This window comes from Nomascus leucogenys, chromosome 2 (genome assembly GCF_006542625.1).
Source record: "Nomascus leucogenys isolate Asia chromosome 2, Asia_NLE_v1, whole genome shotgun sequence".
In the NCBI taxonomy this organism is placed as follows: Eukaryota; Metazoa; Chordata; class Mammalia; order Primates; family Hylobatidae; genus Nomascus; species Nomascus leucogenys.
Genome location: NC_044382.1, coordinates 17,301,343 through 17,328,952, shown reverse-complemented (window position 1 = coordinate 17,328,952; position 27,610 = coordinate 17,301,343). Strand labels below are relative to the sequence as shown.

At 35.5% G+C, this 27,610-nt stretch overlaps 1 protein-coding gene across 3 annotated transcripts in view; it reads right to left on the bottom strand.

Moving 5' to 3' along the window:
• GABRB2 (gamma-aminobutyric acid type A receptor beta2 subunit) overlaps positions 1–27,610 on the bottom strand; it is a 257,751-nt gene that overhangs the window by 92,678 nt on the left and 137,463 nt on the right. For all 3 annotated transcript variants that reach the window (XM_003268612.4, XM_030825581.1, XM_030825577.1), the window contains exon 6: positions 26,983–27,065. In XM_003268612.4, the coding sequence (XP_003268660.1) occupies positions 26,983–27,065 (83 nt within the window). The remainder of the gene's footprint in view (positions 1–26,982; positions 27,066–27,610) is intronic.

The following is a 27,610-nucleotide window of genomic DNA, read 5'->3' as shown; positions in this document are numbered from 1 at the left end:
TAAAATGTATATATGTGTGTGTATATACACACATATACACGCACGCTGGAGTGCAGTGGTGCGATCTCGGCTCATTGCAACCTCCACCTCCTGAATTCAAGCAATTCTCCTGCCTTGGCCTCCCAAAGTGCTGGGATTACAGGCATGAGCCACCATACCTGGGACATATAGACGATTTCTAAGGTCCAATGTGTATATACACACACATACATGCATTTTATGGGAAGATGATTTATTGTGGTTCTCAATTTCTGATAAAGGTCATCTTCTCCAAATTCAAGAATTACTCCTTTAAAAAGATATGTGGTCAATTAATAACTCAAAAGATGAGACACTTTAATTGCAAAGGCCACTATAAAACTACCTTTATAAATATGGAATAAGGAATTTATTCACAGAGATAAACATCTTGTATATATCTTATCTCTTTAACTTGTTAGAATGCAGATGAGTGCCTGGATTTTTCATCTGTTATATGGTGGTGTGTAATTGAGGAGGGGGTGGAGTGAGATGAGACATGCTTATCAGTTTGTCTTTGTATTGATTAGGTTAAGATAGAAAAGTGAAGATTGCCTCAGGCTTCTTTCATGGTAACAGTGTTCAACTGCATTCCTTTATCCAGCCATTCAGCCATTCATTCATCCAACACCTACTTACTAATAGCACCAGCTATGTGCCAGGAGTATAAGTTCTTGGTTTTAATAAGGATAAGAGATGGTCTCAGCTTTTGGTGAAACTTCAACTGAAATGCAAATTTGGCTCTTGGGACAGTTAGTATTACTGAGGATAATTGTGTCAAAGCCCAGAGACAACATAAGAGAGTTTTCTTAATTTAACAACAAATGTGAGTATTTATCTAATACTTACTCTAAGGCAGGGCTAGTACTAGATGAACCCAACAGATGAAATGCTTTCCTTATACGGATATATGCTCCCTTTCTATCCTGCCCACATCCCCATTCTTAGAGTTGGGGGAAGAATTGCCTCTGGATGTATGGTAGAAATGATGTAAGAATGAGAAGGTGGGATTATATAGTTACACACATATGCTGTGACTGCTTTTCTTTCATCCTCTGCCATCCTCTCAAAATAGAAGTTTGCCTATTCCCCTTTAAATATGCTTTTCCAGGACTACAGCCCGGGCACCCATGAAGTCAACTACAGAAGAAGCAATCCCTAGCTGCAGCTGGAATCTCCCACATGAAGCATCTCTGACCTCTTCCAGAAAGTGCCGGGTCTCTGATTTCCTCTGCTCTCTTTTAAACTAAGAGGCTCCATTACAAGAGCTGGGATGAATATTCCCTTCCACTCTAGATGCAAATATCTGCCAAGTGTATCTGCATCTCTACATACTCTGCACATATTCCCCACTGAATTTTAGCACGTCAATCATTTTTGAAGTGTTTACTGCAAAATCTCTCATAAACATTTCACCGTGAAACTTTTTGCAGCAAATTTCTCTCTCCTTCTTCCTTTCTCATCTGTGGTAATATGTAGAAGCTCTCTCATGTGAAAACTTCTTTTGGAACAAACAGAAACAGTCTTGGTAACCGATGCTTGAAACTATCATTTCACATTATCCTTAGTATTTCAAGATTTTTTTCTTTTTGGGTGGGGACAAAAGACTCTGGGTAGAGAAATGGGAGCTAGAGAAATTGCCCTTAGCTTGTTAGCATTTTATCGTTTAAGAATCACTATATTCAAAAAATATGAAAACAAAATTATTTTATGAAGTCAACAAATATTAGTTGATCATATAGCCTGTGCCATGCCCTGCGTTAACTACTAGGTATAAAATATTGGGTGACACAAACATGATCCCTGCTGTAGTGGTGCTTATACTTGAATGAGTACCAGAGTAAATACGTAAGCTTAGTCTTTCAATGATGTATTCCAGTAAAACGGCAGGGGAATTAGTAAGACAGCAGGTAAGTCTAAAGAGACTTTGTGTGGAAGACAGATTATAAGAAAAAAGTGAGATAAGTCAAGTAAAACATCTGAAACATTTAGGATAGTGCTTGGCACATAATTAACTTTTAGTAACTGTTACATATTGTCTGGTGTGTGTGTGTGTGTGTGTGTGTGTGTGTGTGTGTTACTTGAGAATTCCCAATTCGAATTATTTCTTTTCTACTGTTCTCCCTTTATGTCCAAGTTATTCAGCTAAACTGACCACTAGACAGTCTCCACAGATTTGTGGTTTGATGCAATGGACCCAGTCATCATTTTCACCCATTTGAGGTTTGTATTTATCCTAAGTGGCCCTCATGGATTTATTTAAACCAGCAATATCTGCCAACATTTTAAATGGTGACATGATTTCTCCCATAAAATCTCCTAGCCTAAATGACCCTTATTGTGATTTAATGGCACAAGAACCACTTAAATAATTTTTGATGTCATTCAATTATCTCCACAGTAAAGACGGTCCAGAAGCTAAAAAATGAAATTAGCTTGGTGCCCTGATACGATATAAATGTAGACTGCAAACTCCTCATATTCCTTTAGGAGCATACAGACCTTATTTTTCATACATTCCGGGAAGCTGAGTGATATTTAGAATGCTGCCAAATAACTTAAGGAGCTCAGCTTGTTATGGAAATATTGAGTTATACCAATATATTGGAAAAATATAAAATTTCATATTTTTTTACTTTTTTTGAGACAAGGTCTCACTCTGTCACCCTAGCTGGAATGCAGTGACTTTACTTCTGCCTCCCAGGCTCAAGTGATTAACTGGTTCTACCTATCCCCGCCCCAGTGCTCCCTTTATGTGGGACTACAGGTGTGCCACCATGCCCAGCTAATTTTTGTATTTTTGGTGGAGGTGGGGTTTCGCCATGTTGCCCAGGTTGGTCTCCAATCTCTGAGATCAAACCTCCCAAAGCACTGGTATTGCAGGCATGAGCCACTGTGCCCAGCCAAAAAAAAAAAAAAAAAAAAAAAATTATTATTGTTTAGTAGCAAAACATCATAAGAGAAATACAAAAGCTAGAAGTCAGAAGGCAAGAAGACTAGCTGATTTGACCACATAAAAATATATAGTGTACTTGGGATGGAGGAGGAGGTACAGAAGAGTGTGCATAGAATATAGTTCTAAAGGGCACATTATCTATTAACACTGGCTACCTCTGGGGAACGGGGGAGAGAAATGATAAAGAAATTTTATATTTTAGTTTTATATTTATATATCATGATCAAATAGAAATGCAATATTTTGTAATTACAATAAATGTAATTATTTTCTAATAATGTCTATTTTCTAATCCTGTGGCAGGTATGCTGTGCTCCCTAGGTCTGAAGGCCTTGTGAATGACTGACTTCACACTTCTACACACTGGTCTTCCTAACAATGTAAATTAAATATGTTGGAATTGTTGGTATAATGTGGAGTTTCCTGTGTCCTGGCAGGCTCTCACCCAAGACAAGCAAAATACCAATATCACCAAACCTCCCTATGGAACCAAGAGGCTGTGCTCGCTGAAGCATTCTGCAGCCTGGTATCCTCTAGTCTTCTCTGCTGAGAATATATCCTTTGAGGTTATCACAGTAACCTGAAGCTTCTCGAAGGTTTACGTGTGACATTTTAACTTTTTGTCAAACCCAGCCCTCCGGGTTTTATAGAATCAAAGAGCATGTCCATTAAAATCACTGGTGCAAATATAAAGAGTATCAGGTATATACGCCACACAGAATCCATCCACTACCTAGTAACTGCTCATACTTTTCTGTTTTTATGCTGAAATGGGTACTAAATCCCATGTAATAGATCTGAGAGACCCCATCTCTCCTGTCAAACAATTTTGTTTAGGAAAGAACTATATAGCTAAAACTTAATACTTAAAGGCAGAAACTCTAAAATCAAATGCAGTATTATATTTAAAAACTTAGCTTAAATAAATAGTTAAACTATAATAGACTAGCATAACTAGAAATTTTTTAAATGGCATGAGTTTTGAAAATTAACCAAACTTAATTAAATCTGGGGATATAGTAATATACAAACCCTAACAGTTTTAAGGATTTAATTTCAAAACTAAACCTTATAAAACTGGCACACAAAGCCAATAGCAAGTTTTGAAAGACAAAGTAAAAAAAAATGTAGGTTGGTCACAATACAGACGATAAAACTATTATTTGGGATCATAAACTAAGAACATATATCTTTCCATTCAAAGTTGATCTTAGTTCACTTGAAGTAAATTTGCTGACTATAATTCCAACAATCCATGGGAAGATTTGAGCGTAGAAAATGCTGTTTCAAAACATATTCCTCTAAAGTGACTTTATGAGGTGCAAAAAGTATCTATGGATGTCACATACATGAGTTGCTGTCTCCTTAATTCTAACTTGTAAAAACATTTCTGAACGATTCAGCAGAAAAGATACTCAAAACAGCATTCATCAAAGCTGTCACTAGAAGAAGGCTTTAAAAATTAATCTGTCAATAATTAAAAATAGCCATTTAAAGATGTATTCTTCTACAAATTTATTACTTATAGCCTATCGAAATTTTTCAAACTGAGAGGTATAACTTGCTTTTCATGCTAGCTTTTTATTATGCAAATCACATATTGCTGGAATAAGTGTTGTCTTATAAAGATACACACATTCTTGACTAATTTTAACCTAGAAGATGGATAATATGTATTGGCATTAATAATTTAATAATTCCTAATGCCTTTGATAAAGAATAATTTAAGAATTAATAATTTAAGAATAATGATATAAGAATAATAATTCTTAATGCACTTAATAATTCTTATGCCATACAACATCTTCCATAAAATTAGATGTTTTAGGGCTTTGTGTCTTTTTTTTTAGCTTTTTACTACAAATAAGTAGTATAACATTTACTACATCAGCAAATCTTTAGCCATCCTCACATTCTAATTTGTCTTCAACAGCAACATGTTGCTTAATTACTCTATTTCAGAGTACAATAATTATGCTTTATTTTTTGTAAAAATGGAAATAAAATCACATACAATATCCATATAATGTGCCATAAGCCTTGAATAATTCTTTTTTATAATGAAATGTGAAAAATAAATATAATTAGAAAGCTTTATTCAACCAATACCTAACTCATTTATTTTCCAGAATCACAGACTATCAAGTAAGAAGAGACTTATAACCCATATGTTCTAGCCCTGATTAACCAGATCAGTGACCTTGAAAATATTGATTACTTATTTGTAAAATTGGATTGTTAAACTAGACAATGTGTAATTTTCAATTCAGTGAACTTTCTTATAACAACAGACAATGGGAACAATTCCAGTATTTGATGCATCCAAGTTGAAGCTTAAACCATTAGAAGCTATAGTTTTAATAGTTTGTAATCATCCAGATGGTTCAGTTTAGCAGGTGTGCCTGATTTGATCTTAGTTTGTTTACCCTGTGAAAACTGTAGATAATTAAGCTTCTAATATATATTCCCAAAATTATTTCTTCTACTGACTCATGTCAACAGTGGAAAACACTGGACTTTGACTAATATCATCTTGGTACTGAAGCATAAGCAATTTCAACAATTAGGGAGGTTTGTTTTAAAAGTATGATCCTTAATATATCTCATATTCATTAAATCTGCAGATAGATTGATAGCTGTATACAAACAAATATAATGTGTATGTGGCCTGTGGGCTCATGTGTATGTTTGTGGAGTGTGTGTGTGTGTGTGTGTGTGTGTGTAGAGAAAGAGAGAGAGAAACAGAAAGAAAGAGAAATGACAAAAAGAGAAGAAAATGAGGGATTAAGGAATTGTTTGGGAGTATGTGTTTAGCAGTGCCGAGGAAAGAAATCTTTTTTCTAAAAAGTTTTCACCAATATAATATCAGTATCGGGAATAACTCAAAAACCTCTGGGATACATCTCAATGGTAATATTTTACATGGGTTTCTCTTAGAGGAGGAACAAATTGCACCAAACCCGAAGTTTTATTTCTTAATGAGTAAACAGGATGGCTTTTGGAGTCAGAAATTATGAGATCTGCAACTGGGAACTTACCTAAATTTTTCATGAGTTTAAATTTCCTAAAGTACAAAATAAAGATAATAATAATGATAGTATTAATAATAACAGTAATACCTATTTCATAGAGCTGTTTGACAATAACAGTAGGCAATGTATAATTAGGCAACATATATTACTTGGTGTTAGTTTTCTTTACAGAAAGTGTGAAATCAGTTTGCATATGACAAAGTTACAACCCATGTGTAAACTAATAGATAATTAGGCCAGTTTAATCCTGTTGACCTTTACCTGGCCAAATGTAAATATCTCAGTGCAGCCCTGCTACTCCCTTGCACTCAAGTCAGCTCTGCTGAATTTTGTGTACTTTCTTAAATAAGTAAATTAAACATTTGGGTAAACCAGTTTAATGATGAGAAAATACCAGACAGAATGAAATTGAATGACATTCTAAATAATACTTTCCGTTTCATGACCTTGCACTTTGGAAGAGTACTGGCTCTTCCAAAGAGCAAAAATTTCTCAGAAAGACTGAGAAATTCACATGCTAGAGGAGACTAACTAGGCATGCTCACTAAATGCAACACCCTAGGTTGGATTCATTAACAGAAAAAGACTGGATTCCATTAGTGGAAAACCTGTTGATATCTGAATAAAGACCAGTCTAGTTAATAAGATTTTATCAATGTTAATTTCCTAGCTTTGATGACTGCCCCATAGTTATGTAAAATACTAACATTAGGCGAAGTTGGGTGAAGAGCATGAAGGAATCTCTGTACTATCTTTGCAACCTTTCTGCAAACCTCAAGTTATTTCAAAATTTTAAAAAAATAAAAAAAAATGGGTGAAATCTGAGAGCTAACACTTCCTATAAGTTCTCTGGCCTTTGTTACTAGTCTCCATGTTCTTTCTCCCAAATCTTTGCATCTAGTCTCGTCTCACAACATAAGGCTTTCAGCACCATCTCAAACTCGCCTATGTTCTTGCTTCCAACCATAAGCCAAGTAAAATGGTTAAACATATTATACCTACACTTAACCAGGTGCATCTTCTTAGGTTTCAAATAAGTGACAAAAATAGAAAATTTGTGGTTTAGGAACTGTCAGTGTTGTGGACAGAACTCATTCCAGTTAAGTTCTAAGAACACAACATCTTTTATTACTCTAATAAATTAACCAGCAATGACAGTTTTGTGGCAATTAGGTTATATAAACTTTTTCCCATAAAGACACATCATTAGGTTATATTTTTAAACCTCCATATGTCACCCAAACTTAGGCAGAAAGAAACATGCAATGCAATCTTTATGACAGATTTTCTTAAATTCACCAGTTTTCCCATTTCTCCTGACATTTTGTTGAAATTTTAATACTCTACACTTTGGCATTTGACAGGTTTGCTTCAACTAGCTTTGTTAAGCAGGAGCATATGTTTTAAAATGGCAAACTATGTCCCCCTCTTTTTTTATGTGAGAACTGTGGGTCAATTTAACGAGACAGGTTTTTAAACAATCTGTGATATCAAAGAAGGGTTAGTAGGCTATGCTCCTTGCAAAGCAACTTAAGCTTTTAACTTATTTAATCACTGAGATATTCTCCTGGGTGGTGGGAGCAGGGCAGAGTTGGATGTGAAATATTTCACAGTGGAATAAGGCCTTGTTCTATTTGAAATACAAATTCTGAATTCTCATATGGATTAGAAAACATAACATCATCGCTAAAAAAAGAGCATGTAATATTAGCATTAGGAATCATGCCCAGAGAGAAAATGGGGACAACAAATTAAGAAATGTCTTTATCTTTCTTTCTATATGCAAAATGTAAGTAAACATGTTTCATTATTTCTCCGATCAAAACGATAATAGGTACTGACCCACAAAAGTTGGTTACAGATATCAACAAGATGTAATGGAAAATTTTGCTTTTCTAGAATGTAAAAGGCAAGAAATGAAAACAGACCACCAAATCAGGAGACTCAGCATTCACTGATCTAAGAAGGCACTGACTCTAAGAAGGGACTGACTGCTATTATGTTCCCACACCAGGGAGCATTTCCTAGCCCTGTAACCTACGCTAAGTCTTCTGCTATCTGTGCAGCACCTCAAGACTACAGCAGAAAAATTGACAGCAGGATTGGTGACAGATTTTGTGGGTGCAAAATTAAAATGTGGGGTCCCTTGCTCATAAATTATTAGGAATTTCAGTACCATGACAGCAGAGTATTAATGTGAGGCCCTTCTCATCATGGCCCCTGTGTTCCAGGCCCCTCCTCCTCATGGCCCCTGTGTTCCAGGCCTCATGCCCATGGAGCCAACGCTGCTAAAATCTAATTCTAAGGGAAGACAGAGCTGTGCTCAAAGCTCATTTCTGATAGGCACAAAATGTTTATCTAGGACCTTGAGAGAAGTACTATGTGATAGTATTTATGATTATCCCTGCCTCTTCTTCATATGGAAATGATCAAATAGCTAAGTAAACAAGAATAATAATAATATTTTGAGCTAAAGAATACCTAGTAACTTTTTGGTATAACGCCTCCATTCTTTGAAGAACTTAATTGAAATCTGGTACTTGTCAATGGCTCAGACTCAGGTCTCATGACCCCAGATCAATGCTCCTTCAGTAACAAAATGGTGCAAGAGAGGTTGTTAACAGCTCAGGCTTTGGGAGCAAACAGCGTGGGACCAAATTCAGACTCCACCATTCTGTGTAACCTTGGGCATGTTGTTTAACTTCTCTATGTTTCACTTTCCAAATCTGGAAATGTGATTACTGATAGTACTTTACAGGATTAAATTAACTACTTCATATAAGCAATTCAAAACACTGACTGGCACGTAGAAAGTGTTTAAGAGATGTTAGCTATTCATAGTTCATGCTTCACTTACAGAAACAGCTGTTTTTGAATGTCTATAGATAATCATTTTGATTAGTAGGTGAAATGAAAGCTAAATTAGAGGGTAAAGTACATCTATAGCTAGTTAAGTAAATTCATAAGAAATTTATTAATGGGTTGACATTTATGTGACAGAGTGCATTATTCTTGTATATTATTCAAACTTTTTATTAACAATTCAGATAAAATGTACGTAATATGGTTATAAATGTGTTAACAGTATAATTCTGGGATGAAATTCTTTTAATTGGGATGCAGAAATGACTGCCAGAAGGACCAAAGTAAACAAGATTAAATTTCTTACACAGATCTTTTTTTTAAAAAAATAAAATAAAAACATGAAAGGTATCTGGTTGAAAATTTGACTGAAAGCTCCATTTGAAATCACAGGATACCTGATTTCCCAGAAATAAGTATAACAATCAAGTTGCATTAATAGTGTATACAGTGAAGGAAAGGGTAATGGGGCCAAAAGGAACTGCTAAGGTATAAGATTTCTCTATATACTCCTTTTTATAACTCCTTAAAAATGTAAAAAAAAAAAAAAAAAAGCCACACACCCATTTTTAGCATGTGGGCAGTACAAAAAGGCCACGGGCTGGATTTGGCTTATGACTCATAGTTTGCCAACTATGGTCTTAACGTTCTCATCCAACTAAAAAGCAGGAGCAACCGTCAAAGCATACAAAAAGCAAGACTCTACTATGTGAGGCCTGAAAGAACCACTTTAAATATAAAGATACAGACAAAATAAAAATAAACAAAGAGAACAATATTTATTATGCAAAAAGTATGGATAATGTCAGAAAGGTTATTTTAATATCCTATAAAATGCACTTTGAGAATAAGAATATTACCAGAGATAAAAAGGGACATTTCATTATGATAAATGAGAAAATTCATAAGGAAAACCTAGTAATTCTCAGTGTATATGCAACAAATAATGGTCTTAAGATAAATAAAGCAAACATTTGCAGAATCAAGGAAATATAAATTACAAAAACATAGTAGGAATTTTTATACTTCTCTCAGCATTTGATAGAGCTAGAAAATAAGCTAATATAAACATAGAAAGTATGAACAACCACATTAACCATTTTGATCTAACTGTCACATTTAGAACAGTATTAATAACCTTCAACTGCACAATACACATTTTTGATGCATGGTATATTTACCCAAGATGGACAATTCTCCATAAATTTTAAAAGGATAAAAAATATAAAACAAACTGCAAAATTATTGAGTTAAAAATTATTAAGAATACTATATATAGGAAAACGCCAACTAACTGGAAGTAAAACAACACAATTCCAAATAAATTATAAGACAAAAATGAAATTACTAAACCAATTGGAAAATATTTTAAAAACGGCATGAAAATACATTAATATTTTGGGAAAGCGAATAAAGCAGAGTATATAAGAGGGAAACGTGTTTCTTTAAGCCCTTATAGTAGAATTCAAGCAAGATTTCAAATCGGTGGCTCAAAGTATCACCTTAAAAGAATCTAGAAAATAATAAGCAAAATAAATACAAAAGAAGTGCAGGAAGAAAATAATAAGAGCAGTAATCAATGAAATAAAAAATAGAAAATAGAGAAAACTAACAGAGTCAGAAGATGATTCTTTGAAAATACTAACAAAATTGACAAATATCCAGCAAAACTGATCAATGATAAAGAGAATACAAGTCACCATATTAAGAAAGAAAAGGGATTATTGCCACAGACACTATAGACATTAAAAGGATAATAGGCGAATACTGTGAATAACTTTATGCCAAATTTCAACATCTTAGAATAAATGGAAAAAAACCATTGAGAACTAAAATGTACTAAACTAAATATGACGCATGAAGAAACAGAAAGTCTGATCTGTTTAAAGTCCCATATCTGTTAAAGATATTGGATTTGTCAAGAACTTACTCAAAAGAAAACTTCAGGCCCAGATAACTTTAGCTGGAAATCTATCAAACATTCAAAAACAAAGAAAATGTCAAGTTTACAAATTTTCAGAAAATAGAGAAGGAAGATGGATCACTGTCCCCACTCATATTTTGAGGCCAACATAACTTTAATATCAGTCCTAACAAAGGCATTTCCAAAAAAAAAATAAATAGGAATTACAATCCAATATCCTTCATGATGCAAAAATCTTCAACAAAATATTAGAATATCACATCTAACATCATGTAAAATGACCATCTATAATGGCTGCATAAGATTTATCCTAGGAATGCAAGGTTGAGATAGGTTTTTCATTAAAAATTAAATAATATAACCCACCATATTAGCATAATGAAGAAGAAAGGATATGATCATCCACTGAAGGGGCTACTTATCCTTTATCTTTGGTAAGGTTGGGAAGGATGCTAGCTGATAGCTGGAGCCCAATTTCTTTATGAAGGGATGGATATACTTTATATTCTGCGAGTTTCTAGCCTTACAAAACACAATAGTCCCATTTTTCCCTTTCTGTCTTTCCATAGTTTGAAGAGCTAGTGATGACCTGAGTTTGAAGGCAAAAAATAAAGGAGCTCCTTGAAGATAGTAAATGATTAACAAGCATGATTGGGACTGGCTATTCCTTATTCATCCAACTATTCATCTATCCATTCATTATTCAACAAATAGTTCTGAGATTTACAATGCTTTGCCCTCAGTGCTTTGGGCATAATGATTAAGAAAATAATCATCGTACTCACCTAATGGAACTGACAGTCAGGAAAAAAATCCAGACATTTATTATGAAATAACACATATAAGTATTGCAATTGTGCAAACTCCTGTGAAGAAATGTTACAGGTACTTTCAGAGAGGGAAATTAAGAAAGGTTTTGCTAAGAAATGAAATCTGATTTTAGATTTGAAGGTGTGTAGGAGTTAGCTAAGCAAAGAAGGGAAGAAAATATACTGTAGGCAAAGAGAAGAGTGAGTAAAAAAATCCTTGAGGCTATTCAAGAAAATTTTTTTCTGGTACAATGACTACCCTCTCTGGATCTTAAAGAATGATTGGGCTGAAGAGCCAAGACTGCCCATTCCAGCCTGTATACCTTCTACCTTGCTGTCATCAAAAGGTAATTCTCTCCAACTCAATGTGATTTGCAAGAATATAATAAGTACATGATCTTTGGAGAATTTGTGATCAAGATTTTAAGTGGAAGGTCCAGGAAATAATGTCAAGGAGAAGTTTCTATTTTCTGATCTTCTCTTCCTGCATTCCATAGCCAAAGGAAAAAGAGAGAAACTTACTTTCTTTGAGTGGAAATTTTAGACGATTGTCTTCTATGTGGCATATTGTGCTTCAGAAATTGTTCTGATATTTTGGGCTCTTATAGCTGTACACAATGGTTAACCAAGAAGCTTAAAATACCAGAAATTAGGCCTAGAAAAATAACAGCTCCATCAGGAAGTGGAAAACCACACTGAGCCCAAGTAAACCCCATCCATTCCTCCCAGGAAGGAGTTAGATCACAGCCTGCTTGGACTTTACTAGGTTAGAGTACTGTGATTAGAGGGACTGAAGATTTCTCCTGGCTTCAGGACTGTCATTCAACTCCTATTTGGCAATGAAGAATTGGGCAGATCATTTGCCTTTTTCTTTCTGGAAAAACGGATACAGCATTCTCCTCATCTCTGGTTTCCCAGAAGAGAGAGGTTGTTAAAACGAGAATAACAAACCCACTTTTGTTAATAATGAATCCTTTCTGTGGCTCTTGAAAGAGTCTTTTTACATACTTTCTCTGAATTCTTTCCACGGTTTTCCAAGCCTAGTAAAGTATCAGTAAGTATATGTTAAATTGATTATCAGCCTACAGGATGCCTGTTTTTTGAGCCTGTACTGTTTTTATTAACTAAATGAGAGAGTATCACCAGCATAGTTGAATTATCAAACTCTGTGTTTGTGTTAGTCATTTCATAATGTATTTACATATCAAAATATCACATTGTACATAGTAAATATACTCAATTTTATTTGTCAATTATACCTTAATAAAGTTATAAAAAATAGCTTAACACATTACCAGATTGTAATTAGACTTTCAGGAGTAAATTAATTCCAATCTCAACACTTCCAAATGTGAGTTTTAAATTCTTTAAGCCCTAGTCTCCTTATCTGTAAAATAGGAATGACATTATACCTGTCCAAGGGGCTGCTGTGAAGATTAAATGAGATGATAAATGTAAAGAGCTTACCTAGAATGTGTAGCACAAAATGACACTCTGAATAGTAGCTATTGCTCATCTTACATTGAAGATATTTCTTCAAAACTTAAAACAGCCTTTTTGTTAAACCTTAAGGTACATTTTATCAATGTATCTTCACAATCAAAAAATTTTATCCTGCTAGCATGACCTTCACTTAAAGCACTAATAAGAAAACAGTGGAATTAGAAAGACACAGTCAAATAACTTTTCTGCATCTATAAGTAATCCATAATTCTTTCTGTCTTCTGCTCACATATTAAAGTGGTTTTGATACAATTATAATTCAAAGCAGCCACAATTTTACAACTCAAGGCCAGCTCATCTGTAATAGATGTTTCCCATTTCTGTCCACCAACCTTTACCATTTGGCAGTACATTTAATTAAATTTATACTCAATAGTACTTTATGTAAGTGTTTTAAGTATAAGCAAAATTCTTCAATATGTAACCATAATAAATATTTATTTCTAAAGGTAGCAAAAAGTGGCATGTGAAATCAATTAATATAACAGTGAGAGTGACTTTGTCTCTTAATTAAAAATAAATCTTTTTTAAAAAGTCCTGTTTATCAGAAACAAATTTAAGAAACAAAGTAAGTAGCAGTTATTTAAAATATTCTTGACTGATTTATGGGTATTATTCTGACAATGTATAAACACTTCTCTTAATAACAAGGACTGAAAGGGACACAAGAATCACTTCCTGTATTAAAACAGTTTAACACCTTAACGCCCAGTTCTGACAGTGCTTATATGACTTTAGCATCATTTTTTCTCGGTGTATTTTAAATGTAGTTGTAGCTTGTTGTTATGCTGATTGAGAGCATGACACCTGAGGATAGACTGTCTGGGACTGAATCCTGACTTCACATCTTATTAGCTGTGTGACACTTAATCTCTTTGTGACTCATTTTATTCTCATAGGGTAGACACACCACAATGAGAACATGAACATAAGGCGTTTAGTACACAGTAAGTGTTCAATAATTGATAGAGGTAGATAGATATAGATAGATAGATAGATAGATAGATAGATAGATAGAGACAGATAAATATAACCATAGGATAATTTACATAAAGTACCTAATATATTTGGTTAAGTAGCCAGAAATCACTTATCAAATGGTTTGTGGCAAGGGTTATACATTCCAGCAGATGGTCATATATATTAGGGGATTTCTAATTTCACTATTTTGTATTTTCTCTTGAGAGGACCTATATCTAGAGTAAACTTTGTGAAATTAGTTAAATTGATAAATTTCCTGACTGGCTGTCATATACAAAGCAGTAGAAGAGATAAGATAACACAGGACATAATCCTTCCTTCAATAAGCATAGCAGTCAAAGTACTTAGCTGCAAACAACAAAAACTGACTTTGGCTAAATTAAACTCATAATGAACAGATCATAGAAGGCAGAGGACCCACCGTGGAAACTATGCAGTCAGCAACAATGCCCAAATGTACAGGGCAGAAATGGTCCTGTGAAGTTATCAGTGCTGCCTCCACTGAGCATGTTTCCACCACAGATACCATCAGCATGTGCCACTAAACACTGCTTGCCATCCACTGCCACAGCTGCCATTCTTAGGCTGGATTTCTCCATAGACACTGTTTTTTTGTTTGTTTGTCTGTTTTTTGTTGTTGTTGTTGTTTTTGTTTTGTTTTGTTTTGAGACAGAGTCTTGCTCTGTTGCCAGGCTGAAGTTCAGTGGCACGATCTCGGCTCACTGCAGCCTCTGCCTCCCGGGTTCAAGCAATTCTCCTGCTTCAGCCTCCTGAGTAGCTGGGACTACAGGCGTGCACCACCATGTCCAGCTAATTTTTGTATTTTTAGTAGAGACTAGGTTTCACTACGTTGGCCAGGATGGTATCAATCTCTTCACTGTTTTATTTTTTTGCCACCAATTTCCAATTCAAAGTTAAGTGATTGGCAGTGCCTTGGTTTTGCACCTGCCTTCTAGTTATAAGGGTACCTGAGAAGATGATTCTCTGACTTTTTAAACTTCTGTTATGGAGGTGGGTTCTGTCTCATAAAGTAAGGAATTCTACAAATACAGTGTTTGGGTATGGGCCAGGCTAAGAAATGTCCACTGAAAGCATACACTTTAGTAGGTAGGATTTGATGAAGTTATCATACAAAGAGGAATGCGTTAATCATATGTTAGATACATAAACGAGGAAACAATATGTACACTGATTAAATACATGGGTTCTAAAATCAGAATGACCTCCGTTTAAATCCCAGCTTAGCCACTCTGCTTGATACTGGGTCCTTATTTACCACAAACTACACTTTCCAGGCTCACTTTTTTCTATGGTTCTAAACATGATGCAGACTCTGCCATCAGATGTACTTGCGGGGGACTTGAATTCAGGACTGGGTTGAATGGAGAGAGAAGTATGGCACAGAACATCTGTTGTGCTAATACAGACTACATAAGAAGCACTGTGGTTTCCGTCTAGCAGCTAGAGAAGTGACTACTTTATTCAGCAGGTGCTCCCAGTATACCAGCAGGAATAGCGGCTGCCTTGGCAATACATGACTGGGCTGTAATTTTGGGAGTCATCTCTAAAAGCACAGCCTCACATCTCTTTCTTCATTCCAGTCAATAATTCCTTAACCCATATAATCCCCTTCTGTTGAAACTAGCTTTATTGGATTCAATCTTCTTCAACTAAACCTTAATCAATACATTCACTTGCTAACATGGGTGGCCTTAAGTGAGTTATACAACTTCTCCAAGACCCCATGTCCTTATCTGTAAAGAGGAAATAATATATGTAGCTGCCCCATAAGAGGGTTGGGTGAGATCTTGTTTGTAAGTACACAGCACAAGATCTGGCACAAAGTAAGCATTAAATACAGGGTAGTTACTACTGATGGTGATGGTGATAATGTAATTTTCATGGAGCTGGCGGCAGCGGAGGTGTGAGCAGGGGTAGATGGTAGATTCTGGAGGCTATCATGAAGAATGATGTATTCAATTTGCAAAAACTAGCACGCATTATTGAAAATCTATGGAAAGAAAAACATCTTCAAGCAGTAACACAGGAAGCCAAGTCTAGAATCAGAAAAGTCAGTCTTTGTTGCAGTTCAATGGGCTGCAACTATCAAACAAAAACAACAGGAGGTTTCTGGAAATGCTTCAGGGAAGGTTTGTGGGTCTATTTACGCCTCTGGCTTATGATGTTCACATCAGGTTTCACACAGTGCTCTTCAGCATTCACTAAAAATGATAAGAAATCCGCAAATGTGGCATTTTCACCTAATTAGGATCAAGTATAAATGAAGCCCAGCCAAGAAGGGAGTTTTTGCAGGATGACGGCATTGTTGGCACCTTTCCTGAGCCTAAAAGTAAACTAAGTAAACACGTTTGCACTCCCACCACCCTCCCGCTACGAAATTTGCCCACAGAGAGATTTATAATATGTTGTGAAGACCTAAACTGCCTTTTTTAGATCTAACGGGAAATTTGAAGGCAGGGGGAAAATTAGCATTAGAAACTTAAAAGGTGTCCATCTTCTTAAGAAAGGTAAATAGACACAATGTCAGTTTTTGAGTAGAGCCTTATCAAACACTCAGTGTCCTGAGAGACATAGGAAATTATTTAGGCATTAAGAAAATGCTTCACTTTTGAGAACCCATAATGAGAATCAGTATCCTTGTAACTGCTCCTGGCTGTTCTTTGAGTTGAAAGCTGAGCCTTGTGCCAACACGTTCCTAAGCTTGACAGCTGTGCTTACCACCTGGTCAAAGGGGTGAGTTGTTCTCAGGCTCTGGGCTCATTTAGTTACAAGTCGGCTTGTTACACGTGAGGGATTGGAAGCCAGTGGATTCAACTTACTCAGGTTTTACATAGAATTTATATTGATTTTTTCAATGTTACAGGGTAAAAATGTAATAGGGGGTGGTGTCTACTGCTAAAAGACTTCCCCTCAATCTCTCTCTTTGTATCTAAAATTCTAGGTTCCAAAAGGTGTCTACTGATTCATGTGAAAGTCTTGACCTCTGCCAGGATGATACAGGTAGTCTACCCACACTCCGTCCTCTGGGCCAGCAGTCATTATGGTATACACATGCCATTCACTAACTGTTTCACTTCGCACACTGTATCAGAAACAGTCTAATGGTGTCTTGAGGGAAATGAACTCAGAAGGTGGGTTTTCACTTGTGAGAGTGGGAGATAGTAACTTGATAACATTATGAATTATGCTTCTTTCTGGTTTTTCTACTTAAAAATAATAAAATAATAATTTGCAAATATAAAAATAACTATATTTCAATTCTAAATGTACTTGGGGTCCCCTTTACATTTTATCATACAAAGAGGAATGCGTAGAATATATCTACCAAGAGATGAATACATTCAGGGCAGGATTTCATTATTCTCATTAATGTAATAGTGAAACTTACCGATAGTATTTAAGGGTAGAAAACAGTTATTTGCCATAGTGATACCTTATAAAATAGATACCCTGCACTGCTATAAGATCTGTTCAAGGCTTACCTTGTACAATAATTGTAATGCCTCTTAAGTATTAAATTATATCTGCCTTTAACCCATTAATTTTACACTAGAAAAATTCTGCCTATGTAACATTTAAGTCGCATCAAATGTCATGAATGTAAACCAAGTCTAAAGAAGTGATACTATAAAACATTCATCCTGGAAGTTTAAGTAGAAAATTTCCTATGGCACAATATCCAACTGTATATTCTCTATGACGTGCGAACTGAGTATTTCAATTATACATTCTCTATGATGTGAAAATTCAACTTTTATGCATTCATCTTATATATTAGAGTATTCAGCAGACTTTTCTGAGATGACGGAAATGTTCTATTTGTCTCTACTGTCCAGTACAGCAGTCACTTGTTACATGTGGCTATTGAGCACACGAAAATATGCCTCCTGTAAATGGGGCATTAAATTTTTAGTTTTAAGTTTAATTAATTTACATTTAATTTTACATACCATATAGAATAGCATAGTTATATATATCATATAAAAATTTATGTTTATATACACATATATATATACATTCATACATATATATACATACAACCATACATGGTTGTATTTAATGATACAGCCTCAATCATATACAGATTATAACACTTAGAAACACAATAGAAATAATTTATGTTCTAAAATAGGCAACTGGTTACATAAATTATGGCTCATGTAAATGTAGATACTAGGGAAGAACTGCAAATTATATTCTAAAGAATATTTCAGAAAATAAGATATATGTAATAACACTTAAATTTTTTAAATGAGGTTAAATATTGCATATGCAGTTAAATATTAATATGTGTATTTAAAAAGGTGAGTTCCAGTTTATGACAGCATATTTACCTTTCCTGCCCTACTCCAATCTCTCAGGAATAACTCTAAAAGGAAGGAATAGTAATAAATTCATACTAGCATTACAAAATGGAAAAGTATGCCATCATTTAGCCAAAAATATTGAAAAATGTAGAAAAGTTAGAATGTAAATGAGGTTACATAGATTCAAAAATGAAAAAGAGAAACATCAACCTAAAACAGGATTTGGATGAAGCAGGGCTAAGGAGAGAGCCAATCTTCCCACTCAAGTCCAGAGCAGTGACTTTCAAGCTGTGGTCCCTGCACCAGCAGTATCTGTATGGCCTGGGAATTTGTTAGAAATGCACATTCTCAGACCTCACCCAGGTCCACTGAGTTAGAAGGCCTGGAGATGGGGCCCCAGCAATGTGGGTTTTAATAAGCCCTCTAGGACATTCTTCTGCCCATTCACATGTGAGAATCACGCTCCAGAATACTCATTCCCAATGCTGGCTGTTCATTATAGTCACCTGAAGAACTTTTAAAATTGCTAATTTAATAGGCCTGTGGTGTGGCCTGATCATTTGAATTAAAAAAAAAATCCCCAGTGATTTTATAATATGCAGCAAGGTTGAGAACGTATGCCCTAGAGAATTTCCAAACTCAGTCAGCAAGTTCAACGTGAGAGCATGTCCATGGATCTGCCAGACTGGTTCTCTTTCTCTCCTACAACTGGCTGTGGTGCTTTAACCCAGGATTACAATGTAAGAAAGCCCCTTAACAAAGTGGGGGCTGCCTAGCTCCTAATTTAGATATTGAACTGAAGAGAATCAGGACAGAGTTTCAGATAGCTCTGGGCATTTCTATAAATAGAGGGGAAAAAATGAATCCCATTTCCTCCTGGGAGTGAGAGTGAAATAATCTGAGGTGCAGGAGACCCAGATGAAAGTTGTGGTTATCTGTGAAAGGTCCTAGCACACTCTCTTAAAGAGGGAGACTGGTGAGCATGCCCACATCTCCTCCTGTACCACCCTCTTCAGCAAAGAGGCTGGCTACGGAAACCATCATGTTAAAGTGCTGAGGAAATGCACATAGGTTTTAAAAACCCATTTGAGAGACCTGATCTGGTCAAATTTGTCTTTTATTTACAAACATGAAATGAATTCCAAGATCAGCAGACATCTGAAGAAAATCATCAGCATGAAAAAAGAAAGACCAAGATAAGCCAACATACATCGTCACAAAAAGAAAGAGAAACACAGCAGAAAACATGTAAAATAACTTAAATTTTCATGTTTAAAACCACAAGGACATTCCATGAGAACAAGTGACTATGGAAAATGAGTAACCACATAATAAGGAAGAGTTCTTAGAAACTGAAAACGTGACTGCCAAAACAAAATATTTACCAATAATAATTTCTTTAGAATAAAATAAATGTTAGCAATCTGGAAGATAAGAATTGAAAATTTCAGTTCAGATCCATGGCAGATTTATGCAGGAGACCGATAATCTATTTAGCGCAAACCTCAGAGGCAGAAAACAGAGACATTAAAAGAGGACGTTAAACAAATACGATTTCTCTTTACTGGGGGAAAGAACACTTTAGATAGAAAGGGTTTCCTTGTGTTATTTTTAATATTCAATATTAAGACATATCCTTCATACCCAAGTCACTAGTTTACTTTCTAATATTGGAAAAATTGAAAAGGCAGAGTCTTCGAGTCCAGATATACGTCAAGGTCAGAAATATCCACAGGAAATGCCAGAGGTTCAACATGCACATCCAAGCACTTGTCTATGGTCATGAGGGACCAATTGTTAAACCAAGATCACATTCCAACGAAGTATCTTCACACAGCAAGGATGGAAAATAAATTCCTCACTTCTACAAGACTGGACACAATTCAAGAAAATATCAAAATAGGACAGTGATGCAAATTAAATTTGTATGCAGTGACACCATGGAGCATTTGCAACGCACTTTGCTTTTTTCTCAATAAATAATTATAACTAAGCCTCACTGGAGTTTTACAGGAGTATTTTTCTAATTTAAAATAACTCAAAGATCACCTAAAATATTTATCAGCTTCATTATGTGACACCTCCACTTTACACCCCCCTTTCACACACATACATGCACAGACACATGCACACATACCTTCTCTTCTGTTGAGCCTTAAGAAGATCAAAATATTCAAGAAGGTTTAGATTATTCAGAAAGACAGAAAAATATTAGGGTTTTAGCCTTATTCCTCATAGGCACAAGTGTGAGATGTATTCCTATGAGGAAAATCTGAGAGAAGAAAGATTGCTAGCTAAACAACAACAGACCATCAGCAAAACACATATGCTGTTCTACTTTAAATTTTAGCAGGGATGTGATTTTCATCTTTTCCTAAATAGCATTGCTCTCAGAGGTATATGCATATGGGATCTGCATCCTCACATAAACCAGGGCCTGCCTAGTTGTCCTTTAACTGAAGTCCTATATATTTTTGCTTGTGCCAAGTAACCCTTAACCTACGGCTACTTAGAGATCATGTAATCCCATCACTTGCTCAGTGAAAGAATTCCTTTATTCCCAGCAAATGGTTTTACAGAATACGGCAGCCCATCTGATTTTTCACCAGCTGTAACTGCTATGAACTTTTCTTTTTTTAACTTTCAGCCGAAAATTGCCTTTTGGCATCTTTTACCATTAGTTAATTTTGTCCTTAGGGTACACAGAGTCTACTCTCTTTCCTTAAGAGGAAATTCTGCATTTATTTGAAAATAGCTATCCTGTTCAACCACTGCCATCCTTCCTAGCCTCAGTGTTCCTTCTTTAGGGTAAATGTTCCCTCCATCACTCCAGTTCCTTCTACTGGCTTTCCAGATTCCATGGTTTATATATCATTCATATTTTGATTGTTCTGATTGCTAAATATCAGTCTTAAAATGTAACTCTAACTGAGCACAGTATTCCAGCAGTAATTTGATAATGATAATGATGATGCTATAATGATAACAGCTGCTACTTATGGAAATATCAGTACCAATCATTGCACAAAGATCTCTATATTGATTATCTTATTACCTTTAAGGGTCACAATATTGTACAAATGAGAAACTGCAGCTTGAAGAAGCTAAGTGACCTGTTTAGTTAGCTTGAGGAAACCATAATAGACAAGTCTGTCTCTATTCAAACAATACCCTCTTAATACTATACCACATTTGCAAAGAGCCCCACCTGCTCACTACTTCCTCTGTTACAGACGTTTTGAGACTATTGTTATACTCTAAGGTGCTATCGATGTTTACCTGGGGGAGGAGAAACACAATGCACTTTTCATTTTTTTAAGTGATTAAAAATACTGTATTTATGTTTACTGAAATATTACTGAATATATAGCATAACCCAATACAAAATATATTAGCTCCTTGCTATAGTAAATTTGGATGCAATACCTCAAATACTTCAATGTATCAATCTATACTGACCTCTTCCACAAGGATGATTTAGAATAAAATTGTTGAATAAAGAAAATACAGCCTTTATTCCTTCAATAACCCAACAACATGTTGTCTTTATATAATATACAAATTGGAATTCAGTAACACAACAGGCATATTTCTATCTTCTGCCTTCCTAAAGCATGGTGCATATTCTAAGAAGAAGAGATGCTTGTACCAAAACACTCTCACACACTCACAAGGACCTTTTGCTGTATCAATCAAATAGGCTTTAGATGACCACCAGGGTTGATTGCCTTCTTTGGCCAATTGAAATGTTAATAAAACCATGAAGGGATTATATTTATAAATGGACTGTTCTTTCACTTAATCCAAATCCAGATGTCAAAATGTTTTAAAATATCCATCTTTGGATTTTGAAGCTAGCTATTAATTATCTTCCCTACAAAGTAAAATAAATTAATTTGCATTTTATATGTACAGCTGGCTGAAACATTCTATGAGGAAGTAGATAGCACTACAGAAAATGAGACTTACGTGGAATGTCAAAGCAAGCGCCAGAATAAAATCTACGAAGGTTGAGAAGGGTGATGCTGGACTCTGGGTCTCCTCGGCTAGATTTACTAATCTCATAAGTAGTGCAATCCACAGGAGTATGGGACTTTTAAAATTAACCAAAACTGGGATTATTATAGTAATAATAATTATTAATTATTTTAGTTGCTATTTATTAGATGTCTACCATGGACCAAAGCAATGTGTTAGATTCTTTGTCTAAAGGTCTTCATGTGAGCTTCATAAAAATCTCCTGTGTTAGGTATTATTTCCATTTTACACTTGAAGAAAGAGGGTCCACTAAGGGAGTAACATTGCCAGTGTCTCTCAGGTAATCAGTGACTCTGAGAGGCCAGCAACAATTCGTTTCTGATGCTGTCACAAAGGGCAGTGTGTAGGACGTTTTTCTTTTTCTAAATCTTAAAGGGAGATGCCTGACTGGCTGTCTTAGTAAACACTTTGTGTATCCCTGTGAAGGTGCCTGTGAAAGAGCTGCTGATAAAGTTTTATGTCTTCTAGTTCTTTGTAGATCCCACTATGGCTGAGATTGACTGAAAAATCCACAATGTTGAAAACGAGAACACTAAGCTTCTTCTCTGAGACACTGACGCTGGCCAGTCCAACTTACTCAGAGACAAGATGAGACAAAAACACATAATGAATGAACAAGAAATGATCCTTTGGAATTTCAGTAATTTGAGCAGCTTATCAATGGGTTTAGTTTAGCGAATTCCTTCTTCCTCTTCAGACAAGCAGTTCACAGGCCCTAAGTGGAAAACCTGGAACCAGAGTGAAGACTAGATAAGGCAGCTTTTCTCCTGAGGGTGGGAGGAGGGGGGCATAATGAGGCCACGTAGTTGACATTGGTATTGTGTAGCTGAGCTGGCACAGAATACAGCCGAGTATCCCCCTGACTATTCCCATTTCAAAGATATACAATACTTTTACCACCTCCTTTTCACTATTTTTTATATCTGGATGAGACATATTAAGTGGCCTCGCAGTGTAATGAGTTTCAATGTCCTCCTGACAATGTGATTAAAACTTATTTTTTTTTAGAGAGAGAAATCTTTGATTTGTACTAACAGTTCTAAATTATACTTGGCAGCTTCAGATTCCCAAAGCATCGGCACACCTGGGAAGATTGACTATTTCTGTACTAGAACTCATTCCTAAACAGCAAGTACATTCAAAAGAACTTTGTTTATGTAGGTTTGGGTATAACTTTGTTGTTGTTTGGTGCCTTTTGGGTGATATTTCCCTAGAAAAATATGCAGTATTCCAGTGTCCCTTTCCCAACCTGTACTAAAAGTTTCAGAGAGAGATATAAACACAATGCATACTATGTAGACAAAATATGGTGAGTTACCTCTGACCACACAGGTAACAGCAACATGTAAGTAAAAGGTGGCTTTAGGAGACAGAATTGGAAAATGCCTAGGAATGGATTTCTCCTTTCAATTTTAGCAGTTAAGTTTCATGGTCTTCATAGTGATAAATATTTTCAAGACCCATTTAATTCTGCAAATCTCATGAATTCTATGAAACATCTCCCATCCCTGTATATTTAAGAAAAGTTATGAGGTCAGTGTAGTCCATATTAACCTTTTAGAGCCCTCAGTACTTTATTTCAAGGCTTGCTTTAAACAGCCTTTCTTTAAGATGCTATAGAACTAAGTACTTCATCTTGGCAGCAATTTTTAGCAATGCAATTTTATATTCATACATGTATTGACTTAAATTAGACATTGAGTATCCTTAATCCAAAAATCTGAAATATGAAAGGCTCCAAAATCCAAATCAATTTGAGTGCTGGCATGACACTCAAATAAAATGCTCACTGGAGCACTTCAGATTTTGGATTAGGGAGGCTCAACTGTTAAGTATGGTAATATACTACTTACAAATATATTGCAAATATTCTAAAATATGAAACAATCTGAAATTCAAAACATTTCTGGTCTAAAGCATGTCAGATTTGAGATACACAATCTATATATCTATCTCTCTCACCTTAATAAAGGAGGCCAGGGATACTGTATATTGCTATTCGCTATTAGATCTTTAGAGCTTATTATGATACCTGGTAAAAGATTAGTGTTCAATAAAAATTTAATGAACAAATACATTCCTGAATGAATGAATGAATGAACAATTAGCTCAATCCTAATGTTCCCTGACTCCAAGCTGCCAAGAGTCAGGTTATGTTATCCTCTCCTGAACTGACCCAATGTACTGATTATTGATATGCTGACAAGGTATTAATAATTCAGCAATGCCACAGTTAGGTTAATTTTCATTTGCCAGAGGGAGGAAAGAAAAGAGGAAAGCAGAGAAAGAAGGGAGAGAAAAACAGAGGGAAGGAGGAGGGAGAAGGACAGACAGAAGGATAAAGAGAGAGATGAGGGGAGAGATGGGATGGGAAAGATGAGAGAGGAAGAGAGATGGGAGAAAGAGAATGAGAATGAATGAATGCCTACGGTATGATTAAAGTAAAGCAATGGATGAATAAGGCAGAATGAGAAGCATCAATTGGAGAACTAGTAGTTTAAGGAATGGGATCCTAAATTCACTTCAATATATTTAGTTAGTAAACAACCTATTTACAACAATAAAGCCTGGATATCATGTATATTATTAATATAACACTATATCTAATTATCTGTAGCAATGATTTGCTAACAGTCTAAATATGAATGAGCCCCAATTTTCCATAAGGCCAGGCTATTTCCTGCTTTTTAGACTAAGGGGTTTTAGAATAAGGGTCTGTTAATCTGGCCCCTCCAAAATCAGTGTCTTTTCTAAGTAAGTCTGTTATCTTCCAAATCAGCACAGAGCCACTCTACCACTAAGTGGCTGAATGATCTTGGACATATCACCTTACCTCCTTGATTTTGATTCCTTATAGTTGTAAAGATGGAAATGTTAATATCGACCTTATTTAACAAGGTGATTGTGAATCGAAGTGAGATATGTAAAGCCTAAAGAATTATCACGTTAATTTTTAAATATTTGAGTCAAAATTATAATTTAATAACAGAAAACACTTGGGTGTTGCCTGCATCCTTAGGCATCCATTCTTTAAAATAAAGACGCCTTGTTTACTTATCTGAGAGGGTTGTGGAAGGCTTAAATGAAATAATATCCATGAAAGTGCTTCATCTACCTACAACTGTGATTATTTGATATCTCAGAATAATTTTCCTACAAAAAAATGCTCTTATGCTCTCTCTGATAGCACATATACCAAAACTGGAACAAAACATACTTTCACCACATAAATTCATGAGTGGTACATAGCAACGTGTTTATTTCAGCATATTCTTACATCAACAATGGGAAATTACAAAATAATTTGAACTTTGTAGAACATTATTATGCTTTCTAAATTGTAGCCGTAAGTTTAGAAAATGCAACATGCAATGCTATCCTAAAAATATTTATATAAAGTTAATCATTGAAATCCTATGGACTAATTTCATTAACTAGTTCTGTAAGGCAAAAATATAATTTGAAAATAATGATGATTTGAAATACGAGTATGCAATCAGTTTCTTCAAAAATACATGTAATTTAATTACCCTGGAAGCTATCTTTTAAATTGGGCAAAAATATCCACAATGTGTCACAAATGCCGTATTTCTGCTCACAGCAATGATTTAGTCATGCTGCTTGCCAGAGCTAAAACTCCTCACAAAGGCTAAGAGTACCCTCACAGCAGTCCAGTTACTTATTATTTAGAATTCTGGATATAAAATTGTCAGCTTCCAATTATTTAGTGGGATAAAGATTTAGTGAGATAAAGTATGGAAACATTGCAAAGAAGTGACAGAGACTCAAAACGTTCTTCTACCTCAAACCACCTCCCTCTGTGACCTCCAAAATGGAGATGTGTTATACAATCACCATTTTAGCCCACCCAATAGGGCAGCTGACTGAATTATCAATGTGGAAGCTAAAATCATGGCCTAGGAAAGCAAGCACATTGCAAAACAGGTCAGCACAGTAAACAGAATTCACACACACACATACACACACACACTCACAATCTTGCTCATCAGATGGCCTTCAGTAAAAAATATACTTTAGAGACTGAAAATAGTCCCTTGAAACAACAACAGAAAACATTCTATAAAACCTTACTCTATGAATGTTTTAACTGATCTGAAAGACCACATTTATTTTGCAATTACAAAGATAGAAAGTTTATGAGAGGCAAAGACAGGACAACTTGTGACACTCTGCCACCTCCACCTATTTTCCAAAGTCTGTTGTAACTGTTTGCACCAATTCCATATTTTAAATGCCTGAAATAGCCCTTGGTCTCCTTCCAGGCTGTTAGCATATTCCTTTTATTGCCAGATTATTTCTTCCCTAAATATCTCCCGAAGATTTAGGGATGAGACTAAGAGGGTGGCAGCATAACTGAGAAAAGATGCTGTCAATGCCTCCCTCAACCAAATTTAGTGGGCTAGCAGAACCTTTGCAGGGCCTGTGGTCTGGACATGAGCCAGGACCGGTGGCCTCTGCATAAGAACCTTAAAGCAGAGTCCAGTCTAGCTGGATTCTCAGAACGACTTACAGCTCTCAATTTCCAAGGTGCAGTTTTGTTCATCCAGTGGGTACCTCCTTAGGTCCATCATGCAGGCAGCTGTGGTTGTGATTCTAGAAGATAAATAGCAATGATGAGTGTTGTTAGCAGGTCTAAGGCTGGAGCTGGAAATTAAATCTAAGCATCAGAGACAAGACTGTGATTTACCCTAAGTACTAGTGAAAATGACTGATGCAACTTTGGATAACCATATTCCTCTATGAGTCTCACACTGATTCAGAAGACAGAGACTGGACTAAATCTGCATTTCCCAAAGTATGGTCCATTATCTACTTGTATCAAAATAATCTGAGAGGGTTTCTTCAAAAGGCACTTCTCATGCCTCCAGAATGTGTTGGGGAGAGGTGGAGTGGTGCCAAGACTCTATTTTACAAGCATCACTGCTGACTGAGAATATGGGCAAAGAATATTCCCATTTCTCTCACATTTATTTTCTCCTCCTTTCCTCAAGATCAGAAAAATGTAATCTATCAATCTTAGTTTTGATCCATCATTTTTCACCTTTCTATACATAGTATAGCATTTTGCCAGTGCTTTAATGTAACACACAATCAGCCATTTATCTATACCTGATTTTGGTATTTTATCTGTACCTGAT